The 13,652-nt window shown below is 40.4% G+C and overlaps 2 protein-coding genes across 2 annotated transcripts in view; both read right to left on the reverse strand.

Moving 5' to 3' along the window:
• The window catches only part of LOC131682670 (PI-PLC X domain-containing protein 2), a 38,807-nt gene that overhangs the window by 10,968 nt on the left and 14,187 nt on the right, over nucleotides 1-13,652 (reverse strand). The window lies entirely within an intron of this gene.
• LOC131682669 (uncharacterized) lies at nucleotides 3,279-8,230 on the reverse strand. The gene is made up of 2 exons (XM_058964331.1): nucleotides 5,617-8,230; nucleotides 3,279-5,550 (listed from the first exon to the last, which is right to left on the reverse strand). Exon 1 carries the CDS (start codon nucleotides 7,328-7,330, stop codon nucleotides 5,987-5,989), a length of 1,344 nt encoding a protein of 447 aa, XP_058820314.1. The 5' UTR covers nucleotides 7,331-8,230; the 3' UTR covers nucleotides 3,279-5,550; nucleotides 5,617-5,986.

Here is a 13,652-nt window from a genome sequence, read left to right on the forward strand (position 1 = left end):
CAAAAAGAAATTTAGGGGAATATATATAATTTCAAGATCTAAAATAATAACAAAATAATATAATTATAACATCCGAAATAATTTTTTTTGTCTAGTATTATCTCGTCAAACAATACAACATCTTAGATTCTCTAGGCATTCTGGGCGCACACTTGCGCAGCTGAAACCTAGTTTAAGTGGAATTGAATAGTCTGGAGACCATTTTAAAAAATCATTCGAGAAGGATATCGAGGGAAAAAGTTAGTTAAAGCCAAGTTCTATATTTTTAGTTAAATTCTTCGAATATATGCACACTCATTTTTCTTTACTCTATATTCACCAAAACCCGATAATTATCGTTCAATACAAAACTAATAGTAACTTTTTCTGATAAAAATACTAATATTGATAACTACAGTTCGACAAAAAAAATATTTCTGGTGATCAATCGATTATTAATATTATTTAACTTACCGATAAATAGCGAATTACCCGATGGATTCTGCTATATACTAAAAAAATCAGTTCATTATTGTCAAAATCAAGTTTGAAACAATAAAACATACATCCATAATCATATGATCGCGAGATAAGAACACACTTTTGGCGAAATACTTTTTTTTGTATTATTGGCCTATGGGAAAACCACTGTGCGATGGTTTGATGCGTCTCCAAGGCGACACAAAATAACTATCGAATGAGCCAACAAACACAGGACCTACAGCACGAACATCACACGCGCAACTCGAAGTGTGGATGGGCAACACATCTGAGCCGTACCTCGGATTCGTCTGGAGAAACCCCTGCCGTCTTGAGGAGGACCACTCGGCGTACACGATTCTTCCTGATGAAGGCCACCCGAGTTTGTAATCTATGTCGTTATCTCCTGATGCTTGAAACTGAAAGTTTCTAATTTTCTCCCCCCTGCCATCTTTATCCACCCTCCCTCCCCTGACTCTTATACCCAGAAGTATCACTCCTACCTCCCTCCCCCATTCCCCAAATATCTTCCCGAAGCATTTAGCTCTTCCGTTCCCTTCTAGTTTCAACTATTGTATGTCGTTTCCCGGAATGCCATTCCCCGGAAAACAATTTCCCGGAATGTACTATTTCCCGGAATGTCCCATTTCCCGGAATATCGGTTCCCGGAACGTACTTTTTCTCGACAATTTGTTATACTATTGAAATCTGAAGTACTTTGAGAACATTTGCATTTACAACTATGTTGCTACTCAAATATTCATCCTTCAAATCCATTTCATTGTATTTATTGTATTTGAATCAATGAAATTCTAAAATTATTTCCATTGATTTGCTCTTGTCCCAAAGAAGACTAATGCACATAGAAATTTTTTATGCAAAGTGAAATTTAAATGCACTGTTACTGTAAACAAATATTAGTGAGAGTAAAAATCAGTAAAATTCAAAGAGTATTTTCAGAGAAACTTCATATAGATTAAAATAACATTCTACAAAAAAATCCAAAGATGAATGCATTTTTTTAAGAAGGCAGCATCTCAGACAGATACATTCACAATATATAACATTTCAAAGGTTCCAGGAATATTTAAGACGAAATTTTATGAAATGTTTATATTTTTTCGTTATCTTTTACCTAATCTTCATAAAAATCAATCAACGTATTTAGGGCAGTGATTGGTTATCATAAAAATGTTGCTAACGTTGTGGAAAACACTGCCTTTTCAATTTCAAAGATGGCCGTTCTAAATTCTAAATTGATCGTTACGAATTTTCACCATTCTAGAGTACGGTATAAGCATATATTTCTTGCGTAATAAGGAGATGAATCAAGATTCCAAAAATGGGATTCATAATACGACTTATGCAGCACAAAAATATTAATTTTATGCAATTTGCTCAGCGTTTTCCCGCCAGCACGTTTTTTTTAATCCGGGCCCGAAATCTATCTCATGTAATGTTTGACCTAGGGCCAAAAACTAAAGTTTTTTTCGATTCCTTAGAACGATAGCAACCCGACCAGGAGGAAATAACAGAATTATAACTCATGCTGATATTTTGTTACGAAAAAATTCCTATCAAATTTTGTTATAAAGCAGAAACCGTTAGGTGTTAAAATAACAAAAATTCTAACCAAAAATTCTCTACGAATATCACATTTATAACAAACGTTGATAGCAATATAACACGATCATAACAACATGAGATAGCATAATTGACCCCAACATAGCTTGTATTACTTATTGTATAATATCAATGATTTTAGCGTGCGCGTCTGAAAATAGAATACGAGAAAAGTAAAGCATACATTAAGGCGCTTTTTGCTTTGGGAGCAAAAAGATTCATGCATCAAAAAAGCTTTTATAGCATTGCCAAATGATTGCATACCTGCTGGCTGATTGTTTATTGTGAATATATGACACACAGATTATTATTTGTCGATTTGCCGCTTTGAACCTGGACATTCTGAGTTTGATGGGGAAGTTTCCTGCATGAACCAACGACGTTGTTTTCGACTGATGTTTAATGTTAGCATAATATTCCACGCTGCCGTCAAAGGTAAAACGATTATAGATGCAGAAGACGTTTCCAGAACGCACACATTGAACTTTGCCTAAGCCTAAGTGCTCTTTGTTTTCCTGGTGTCATACGCTTTGTTTTATTCAGTTTTACTCACCAATACAGCTGTCTATATGACGATAGACTGAATAGCTTTATAATATCTTTTCAGATTAGGATAGAGGGGTTATTTTTAGATTCAAAATAGTGCGCTTTGGCGCTTCTCTTGTACGTTAACGTGTTTTACGTGGTTTTTAGAAATAATGTCGTTGCGACATGGTAACATTGAGCGGATATTTTACGTACATTATTTTACGGAGAATACGACAAATCTTATTTAGGATTCCGCATAGATTCAAAGCAACAAATGTGTTTTGAGGTTTCAAAATAAGTCTCTTTTGGGGATTTGTTATTGGCATTTTTGATATGGGGAAGACTAAACAAACCAGTACAATTATCTCGCACCTAATAAATTGCTAGAAATGCAAATCTTCCACAGAAGTTATGTCTATCAACTGCGAATATAACAGATTTATGAAAAAAATCGAGAAATTGTTGATGTTTCTTCGATGGGACGGATTCTTGAATATTTCATGTTTTTTTCTGTTACACATTTTTTTCCAAATTTGATTAAATTTTAAGGAGGAAATTAACAATATTTTTGCATTAACGTTTTTAGATATTTCAAGGATTATCTAAAACGCATTCAAATCACTTGTCAGTTCAACCATTAAATATACTTAAGTAAAGTCAAACACTTTTTATGCGGAGGATAAAATAAAAAAGTCGCGATAGTTTAGGAATTCAAAAAACGCACAAACTAGAAACCCACAAACTGGATAAGGTTTAAGTGTTCATAAAAACCTGCATAAATTGGAGAAAAAAGCGCTGAAAGTCTTATCAAGATCCTCAAAATACATTACGAAAATTTTGGAGATCAGTATAATATATCAGATAGGTTTTTGTGACCTGAAAATTCGTTTTCGCAATATGCAGCATAGATTAGAGGAAAATTAATTATATACTCATTAGACTAAGCCATAAAAACTAGTTTTAAAATGCTTTTTGATTTCAATTCACGTTTCTTTATTTCATCTGGACTGCTTGATACTTCCTGCATATTCTTCGAAATAAGTTTTATGGGAAAATTATAATCTTTAGAAAAGTTCTTTGATAACTTCACGATTCCAAAGCTTTTAATGATAATGGCTTTAACATTTAAATCATACGCCTCCTACTCGAAGTTATGTGTCAGACGAGTGTCTCAGAAAATAGGCAATGTCATCTCTTAATCCAATTGCAACCAAGTAAGTCAATCAAACCCCTCACTGACAAGTTCTCCGACCAATTGCATCTAAAACTATACTCAAAACGCGAAATTTTAAAAATCCAGATCAAAATAAATCAAAAACTTCGAAAATTCGCTTCAAAAAGTTGAATTACGACGCATAAAAAGAGACTTCAGTGTATAAGCAAATAATATACTGTTATTTGTATAACCGTTAGCGTTCAAAGATAATTGTGAAAGAATATATAACTTACTGCAACATCATCGTTGTATGCGTACATTAATATCATATTATTAATCCAATGATAGCACCAGAAGATATAATCTTGATATAAGCTTTCTTGCATTCCTGATCGGTATATCATAAAGATAACACAGAGAGTAATATATATCAACATGAGATATAAATTTGATAGCTTTCTGTTATGATGTTCTGATCGGGAAGTGACTTACGTAGGATTTTTTTTCGCTATTTTTATTTTACGCGAAATGCTGAAAATATAATTAAAATCAACACTCTAACATTTACAGAATATCTATCCGTCTTTCAATTTCATTGCTTTCGTTTCTCTTAGTCTTAAATTTACCGAAAATAGCTAAGAAAATCGATACAGACATCATTTATTAACTTATATCCTTCGTACGTCACTGGAGAAAATAATTTAGAGTATGCTGTGAATAATTCAAAGCTCATGGTTTGAAGTGGATTTGAAAAAAACGCGTTTTTAGTACGCTTGGAGTTTACCTAAAAACAATAGGACAGAATTGATAATATATACAATTAGGTATTCTGTTCGCCTTCCATTTTCTGTTATATCATTTTATTTCAATAAAAAATCCAAATCTTAAAAATTCTACAGTGGTGTATTATGCTTTTCACTGAAGATTAACACGCGACGCAATCGATTCAATATAGTAAAATAGTTGAAAATATACTATTTTAACAGAATCCGCAAAATTTGGAACAAATATCAGCCAAAATATAGGGCCTGTTAGTCAGGAATTAGAAGGTCATTAATTTATTCACCCCTTCACTACCTGCGGTGGGAAAATTAGAAAGTATTTGTTACTATTTTGGTACCCATTTAACTCTTTGATATCCCATCCATTGGGGTGCTTTCTATTCCCCACTCGATTTTTTTTAAATCTTCCCAAGTTTCTTTTTGGTTCAAAACCAAAAGTCATTCGTAAGCTGTTCATATAATGATCAATTTAAATAAATTTTCATAACACCGCGGAATCGAAAAGATTAAATCTTTAAAATGACAGTTTTGCAATTTTGTCGCTATCTTTTTTTTACCACAATAACCACTCAAGAAAAAAAATTAAAAATCTTTTCAAGCAACTTTTCATGTTCAAAAGTAGGTAAAATCTCCTAGAACACAATTAGCTGCATAGCAGGTCTTCTAAAAATATGTTTGGTAGGTGAGGTACGAGTTTTTTTTATTTTCCGGGAAATGGTATTCCGCGAAATGGTTTTTCCGGGAACCAGTTTTCTGGGAAATGATACATTCCGGGAAATGGTACATTCCGGGAAACGATATTCCGGGATATGGTACATTCCGAGTGTTCGGATTAATCACAAACCTTTTTTATAGCAGCCGTATTCGCGCAGCTTAAAACTGTAATTATTATTCTTGTTATATCTATTTATAGTGGTATACAAATGAATTCAGCTTACATGAATAGTTTCTCTCCAAATTAATCCTGATGTCTCAACCTTCCTCGACTTACGACACCGACTCCTATGTTCAAATCAGTAATATAAGTTAACAGCTCAATTTTCCTGTTTTGTTTACTTTTTTACTCACAGATAACGGGCTCAATCTACACCAATCCTACGGTATTTCCTTTCAGGCACTGACGAATTGCACGCGGCTGAATGTAATTCACCTGTAGGGCCTAATTTGCCGCGATAGTTAGATAGATCTTCAATTACATTCGAATTGTTTACTTACAATGTAACTTTAATGCACTGCCAATAAACTGTTTCAATCCACTGAAATTATTAGTAATTTTCACTTGCAAATAACTTTAATCCTCTCGACTCACTTTTTCTTGTTTACCTTTTTTCTTCCTTCTCTATGCTACCCTTTGACAGCTATGTTTTTGTCCAGCGATCGACTAAGCGTTGGCCCAAGGTAGTGCTACAACAGGTATGCCCAATATGCCCTGCGGTGCTTACATAGCCCCGCCCTGTAACACTGGTGTTGGCTCCGCCTTAACGCCAGATTTACGCTCTCTCACTTCAAGCACCGCCAACTTAGCCACCGGTCTTTTCATTTCACCTTTTGTTGTTCTTACCAATGCCTGCCTAATCCGGCCATCCTTCGACTTGAAGACGGTAGTAACGATCCCACGAACCCAGCCTTTACGACTGTTCTCGTCCACAATGTACACTATATCGCCTACTTCAACCGGATCTGATTCGTCATGCCACTTGCTTCGCTGGTTCAGTGTTGGCAAGTATTCCGAGATCCAACGCTTCCAAATCTGGTCTGCCAAATATTGTGATCGCTTATACGAGTCACGCAACGCTTGAGCTTGATCGCTTTTTCGAACCGATTGTGTTACATCACCCGCCACAGAAGAGCGCAGGAAATGATTTGGGGTTAGTGCTGCTTCCGCTCCTAACTCTATAGGGATATACGTCAACGGTCGCGAGTTTACGAGATCTTCTGCTTCCGCCAACGTGGTAAGAAGAATTTCATCCGTCAACTTCCGCCCATCATCTAGCTCACTGAGAGCTGCCTTCACCGAGCGTACCAATCGTTCCCACGCCCCGCCCATATGGGGTGCTGAGGGTGGATTGAAATTCCACCTAGTAGTAGCATCGGTGAACGTCTCGTCGCAATCTGCATATATCCGTTTCACAACCTCCTTACTCGCACCTTTAAAATTTGTACCATTGTCTGAAAAGATTTCTAGTGGAACTCCCCGCCGGCAGGTAAACCGTCTTATCGCCATAACGCATGCTTGCGTCGTTAGACTGTGAGCGACTTCAAGATGCACTGCCCTCGTCGTTAAGCATGTAAACAAGGCGATCCAACGTTTTTCCGTTCGACGTCCTACTGTCACTAGCACTGGCCCGAAATAGTCGATGCCTGTAAAACTGAACGGCCGCTTGTAGGGCGTAATACGCTGAACCGGAAGTGGTGCCATTCTTGGGATCACTGGGCTGCTCTTCCTGATCTTACAACGTACACATAGTTTTACTACGCGCTTCAGCTCTGCTCTGAGATGCTTTATACAGAACCGCTGTCGCATCTCATTTACAACCGTTTCGGTGTTCGCGTGACCCATTTTCTGATGGAAATATTCCACTAGCAACGTAGTTATGCGATGTCCCTTCGGTAGAATGATTGGACAGCGTAACTCAAACGGAACGAATGGAGCATTTTTTGTCCTTCCCTCCATTCTTATTACGTTACTATCGTCCAAGAAGGGAGACTTGTCGTAAAGTTGGCTATCTTTCTCTAGTCGATAATGGTCTGTATGAGTAAGTTGTTGATTTTTCATGAGCATCTTCACCTCCTCTTCGTACACCTCTGCTTGGGCCACTCGCCATAGGTAGGATTCAGCCTTCTGGTATTCCTCACGCTTTAATGGTACTGCGACAACAGAGTGATGCACTTTCGCGAGTTTCTTCACCTTTTCTGTTACTGGAAGTGCTTCGATACTCAGCTTTGCAACCTTTCGCTTACAGTTATAAATGAAACGATATGCACATGCCACAGTCCGAACTAGAACCTTCCATTAAGAGAAGCGGAGAGGATCGACGATTTGCTTCAGGACTAAAACGTCATGAAACAAATGAACGGCCCGAATTTCCTCCAACACGTTCGGTACTACTTGTGGTTGCTGCTGCCATGTTTCTTCGAACTGATTTAAGATTGTTGCTCCCTGGAACCATGGAGTATCGGATTCAAATCGCCGTCCCGCATGCCACTTAGTAACGTCATCTGCCACGTTGTGCTTAGTAGGTAACCAGCGCCACTCGCCCTGTTTTGAAAGGGTATGGATCTCTCCAATCCGAAACGCGACAAATTGTTTATATTTTCGCTGATCGGAGTGAATCCAGGAAAGAACAGTTCTAGAGTCCGTCCAAATAAACCGCTGCTTAATGGGCAGTGAATGAGTTTCCATAATGGTGTTCATCAGCCTTGATCCCAGAACCGCCCCTTGTAATTCTAGGCGCGGGATCGTCAGTTGCTTTAACGGAGCTACCTTTGACTTCGCCATTACAAGTGAACAGTGCGGTTTTCCAGCTATCAAAATCCGGAAATATGCAACGCAGCCGTATGCGTTCGAGCTAGCATCTACAAATACGTGCAGTTGTAGAGTACTGTAGTCCGGCGCCTGCCCTTTCACGAAATGATACCGAGGTATCCTGATTCTTTCGATTTCCGGCAGCCGCTCAATCCAATTTCTCCACTTCATCATCGATTCCTCGTCTATCTGCTCATCCCACTCGCAGCCTCTTCGCCAGAGGTCCTGGATCAGCATCTTTCCGTAGATGGTGAATGGAGCGAGCAGGCCTAGCGGATCGAAAAAGCTCATCACGCAACTCAGTACCGCTCTTTTAGTTGGCCATCGTTCACCACTTATGAAAGGTATCAGTTCGTCACGCAACCTCGTAGAAAAACAAAGCTCGTCGCTCTTCGGATTCCATACAATACCTAGAACTCGCTCAGTCCCCGTATGTTTGTCTTGATGGAAATGAACTTGCTGTTCCGTCTTTGCTTCACCTAGCGCCCGTAAGACGTCATTTGAACTAGCCACCCAATTTCGGATGTCGAAGCCGCCTCGAGAGTGAATATAACGAACGTCTTTGGCTCGTTTTATCGCTTCTCCCACAGTGTCAGTGCTGTCAAAATAGTCATCGACATAGTGGTTGTCTACTATGGCCCTCGACGCCTCTGGATACTGTGAGAAGAATTCGTCTGCGTTCTTGTTTTTCACAAATTGAGCGGAACATGGGGAACAGGTTGATCCAAATGTAGCAACATTCATAACATATACCTCAGGACGCGCACAAGGATCATTTCTAAACAAGAATCGCTGAGCTTGCTGGTCCTCTTTTCTGATGCGCAGTTGGTGATACATTTCTTTTATATCACCTCCGAACCCGACCTCTCGTTCCCGAAAACGACAAATAACGGATGGTAGAGATGTCAGCATGTCTGGTCCGGTAAGCAACTGGGAATTTAACGAGACTCCACCAACAGCTGCTGCTGCATCCCACACTAGACGGAGTTTCTCCGGCTTCCTGGGGTTTATCACGATGTTTAATGGCAAATACCACACCTTGGAGGCTGGATGTTCATGCAATTCTTGGAACGTCGCTTTATGAGCATATCCTTTCGTCAGATAATCAGCTATTGTGCTTCGCACCCTGTTGTACAGAATTTCGTCTTTTAGAAGTCGCTTTTCAAGTCCCTTCATCCGTCTCAGGGCCATGGCATAGCTGTCTGGAAAACTGGGTTCGTCCACTTTCCACAACAACCCCGTCTCAAAGCGATCACCGATCCTAACCGTTGTGCTATCCAAAATTTCTCTCGCTCTCCGGTCTTCGGACGATTCCGGCAGTAGTGCTGCAGTAACTCCTGCCTCTTCCAACGCATAATGCTCTTTCAGTAAGTCGTGCAACTCTTGATTGGAAACGCCGCCACAAGAATGATGACCAACAAACTCTTCTTTCAAATCGGCGCTCCGTATCGGACCATATACCGTCCAACCTAGCTTCGATTTGACCGCTATGGGCTCATCGGGGCGTCCAACTCGAGTCTCGAGTGGAGTGTACAGGTGAAGGTCTTTTAACCCAATTAATATTCGAGGAACGCTGTGTTTACTATCCGGTACTGGCAAGTCTCGAAGATGCACATACTGATTTGCAACTTCTTTCAAATCCAGCGTCTGTTTCGGCAATTTCAGCTCCTCTACAGTGTGTGCGTCCTGAATCTGGAAGCGCTGAGTGGAACCTCGAGCTGAAATCGACAAATTCAACCTCTGTGAGTCTTTTTCCACCCGAGAAACGCCTGCCGTCCATGTTACACGAAGCGGTTGAACAACACCTTTCGTCTTCAACAGTTTCGTCAAAACATTCTCAACCAGCGTGTATGAGGAACCTTCGTCGAGGAAAGCTATCGTATTTATCGCATACTTCCCATTGTAGAGTGTTACTGGGACCGTGCGAAAGATCACCGATTTCTGCTGGAATCGATGCACATTGCAATCAGCGTAAGCTTCTTCCGGGTGTAGAAGCGGATTGTGCGATTCACTGCAGCTGCCGACATTGCAACGAAAACTGAGTTTGCAAAGAGAATCTCCGTGATCATTCAAACAATTTTTACACAGACTCCATTTTCGTACCGCCTCCCAGCGCATCGCCAGATTCAATTTACGAAATTCGGGGCAGTTACGGATGCGGTGATCTGACCGAGAGCAGATTTTGCACGGCTTCTTTCCTTCTACCTCGCGCCGATTATCAGTTTCGGATGCGCAATGAGCATTTAAGAATTCTTCGCGCTCTTTCAGTTTACCCTTCCCGCTTCTTGGGTTACTTTCAAGTTGCGAATATCCTCCGCAGTACAACGTGGCCTCGCTGGCATCCCTCACAATCTCCGACAGAAAATCGGATAATGTTCGAAGAGTTACGCGGTGCTTCCTTCGTTTGTAGCGCACCCACTCCATTTTTGTACTAGCTGGTAGTTTTTCTACCAACTCTTGGATCAGCATAGGGTTTACCAAGTGGTCTTTTAGATCACTTGCTTCCAAATGATCGACGAGTTGCTGCACCGTCATACCGAAACCAATGTAGGTCGCCAAACGATCGGCCTTGGGTGGTTCCGCCTTCCGAACTTTGACCAACAGCATATTCAATAATTGCTCGGGCCGTCCGTACAGCATCCGAAGAGATTCGATGATCTGAGGCACGGCATCTGGCCATAGCAGGCGACTTCGGACTGCTTCTAATGCTTGACCTTTCAAGCTCTCTTGCAACCGTCCAAGGTTTTCGACGTTAGAGAACCCACAAGCTTGGTTTGCTGTCTCGAAACTTGAGATAAACATCGGCCAATCTTCTGGCCGCCCGGTAAATGTAGGAAGCTTCTTGGCTAAAAACTGCCTGGCCGACAACTGGGCTCTCGTTGGGCCCCTTTCCCGGCGAGTGTCTCGCTGTGATCGTGATCGTATGGAGCACTCGCTCTCCGCTTCTGACTCCGAAACATCATCGAGATTTGAATGGCTTCCTACAGATTGTGCTGGCGTGTTTTGCTTTGTATTCAGTGTCCCCTGACGTTCAGTAGGTTCCGATTCCTTCGAATGACTTATTTGCAACGGTGGACGTTGCCCGGGTTGCTTTGGGGTCGAATGTTTGTGGTACGCTCCCCGAATATCACCCAGCTGTTTGTTACCCGGGTGATTTTCGTCATTCGTGGTTGCTTTTGCATCAAAGGCCTCTCCAGGCTTCTCTAATTCGCATATGGCTTGAATCCCTTCCGGTGAATTTGCTACCCGCCTCATTCGCAGCTGTTCTAACTTGCGAGTCAGTTCGGCTCTAATCTGCTGTTGCTGCTTATGATGCTCTTCTTCTTCTGCAATCGCCATTTGCAGACTCTGCCTTTCGAACTCGAGTTCCATCCGCCGCTTTTCACGCTCGATCTGCTGTCTCTTTTCAAACAGCTCTCGTTGTACTTCCAGCCGTCGCTTATATAAGACCCTTTCCACCTCCATTTGTTCTTCCTGCCTTTTACGAGATGCCTCTATCTTCTGCAGCTCTAACTCCTGGAACGATAATGTGCCTGTTTTCTCGGGTAAACTCTGCAAAACCTCATCCGGAACTGTAGCAGGATTAACGACTGGTTTATACGTTCCCCCGCTTCCTGCTTTATCGTTATCTGCGGCTGGCACAAGTTTGCCACTGTCTTCCGCATTTCCATCATTCGGCTTGCTTTTGCATTCTGGACAGCTCCAAGAAATATCACCTACCTCGCTTCCAACTTCGGCACATCCAAAGTGAAACCATCTTCGGCAACAGTCGCAGGCGACCATTTCATCCTCGGCATGATCCGGCCGGTTGCAGACCGCACAGTTGTAGCCAGTTACCTCGGTGTCGTTTAGGTTAAAAACAGCTTTATTCATTTTTAAGTTTGTTCGGATTAATCACAAACCTTTTTTATAGCAGCCGTATTCGCGCAGCTTAAAACTGTAATTATTATTCTTGTTATATCTATTTATAGTGGTATACAAATGAATTCAGCTTACATGAATAGTTTCTCTCCAAATTAATCCTGATGTCTCAACCTTCCTCGACTTACGACACCGACTCCTATGTTCAAATCAGTAATATAAGTTAACAGCTTAATTTTCCTGTTTTGTTTACTTTTTTACTCACAGATAACGGGCTCAATCTACACCAATCCTACGGTATTTCCTTTCAGGCACTGACGAATTACACGCGGCTGAATGTAATTCACCTGTAGGGCCTAATTTGCCGCGATAGTTAGATAGATCTTCAATTACATTCGAATTGTTTACTTACAATGTAACTTTAATGCACTGCCAATAAACTGTTTCAATCCACTGAAATTATTAGTAATTTTCACTTGCAAATAACTTTAATCCTCTCGACTCACTTTTTCTTGTTTACCTTTTTTCTTCCTTCTCTATGCTACCCTTTGACAGCTATGTTTTTGTCCAGCGATCGACTAAGCGTTGGCCCAAGGTAGTGCTACGACAGGTATGCCCAATATGCCCTGCGGTGCTTACACCGAGAAATAGTTTTCCGGGAGTGGTATTCCGGGGAATGGTACTCCGGGAAATGAAGTACAACCAGTTTTAACTATTATATTACATAATCTCCAGTTTCAGCATAACAGTCCCATTTGCAAAATCATTAAACCAAGCAAAACGCATTTGAAATTATTCACTGTTTTCGTTTGACTCTTCTTGAATCAGCAGAAATCCATAGATTTTTTCAACGCATTCTATGCACCTAGCACTAAACTCTTATAACGTATATAAAAGAGTTAAAAAAACACACGTATATTTAATGAAAAATGAGTGTGAGACTCTTATACTGCAATTCATTAGCATAGTCTGCTGATTATACGCATAACAGTCTCATTGTCTATGTGCTATGGCTTCGGAAACGTCATAATAGAGTGCATTGTTTACACATTTTAACAGTACGCACCATAACTTCTTTTGAATTTTTTTGTGGTATATATTGAATACACTATGTCAGCACTAGATTTGTTACAGTTGTATGGCAGTGAGCTAAGTTCGGATGAAGATTTTCTTGGTTTTAATTCAGTCGATGGAGTATGTGAACGTTTCACACAAAATCGGAATCAATTACAATTTTCATCTAATCATCAACATATCGAACCATCTTCTGATTCAGAGGATCCGGTTGACTCCGATGGAAGTTTCTTCGGGGGAAAAATAACCTCGAAAGAATTAAAAAGAAACTCAATGCAAAAAACGCCGAGCAGCCCATCACGTAAAGCTACTTAATTGCGATTGCCGGAAAATGTGCTGGGAAAACGTGTCGAAAGAGGATCGAAAGAGTGATTGCCCACAAAATATTCTGGAAACAAGTCGCCTCGGGTCAGAGCGCGATTATTCGCGAAAGAGTCCAGCGTATTCCTGTTACAAGGCGAACAAGGAACCGGTATGTTGTTGATAATCCCGCTAAAAAGTATCATTACGTTTTCAATATACAAATGTCGAATGGCGAAAACGTGGCTGCCTGCCGAAAGTTTTTTCTAAACACACTCGGATATTCGGAAGATTGCGGGTAAATTATAGATAATGCTTAAACTACTATTAACTTGAATTTACA

Source organism: Topomyia yanbarensis, chromosome 2, assembly GCF_030247195.1.
Source record: "Topomyia yanbarensis strain Yona2022 chromosome 2, ASM3024719v1, whole genome shotgun sequence".
NCBI classification, from domain to species: Eukaryota; Metazoa; Arthropoda; class Insecta; order Diptera; family Culicidae; genus Topomyia; species Topomyia yanbarensis.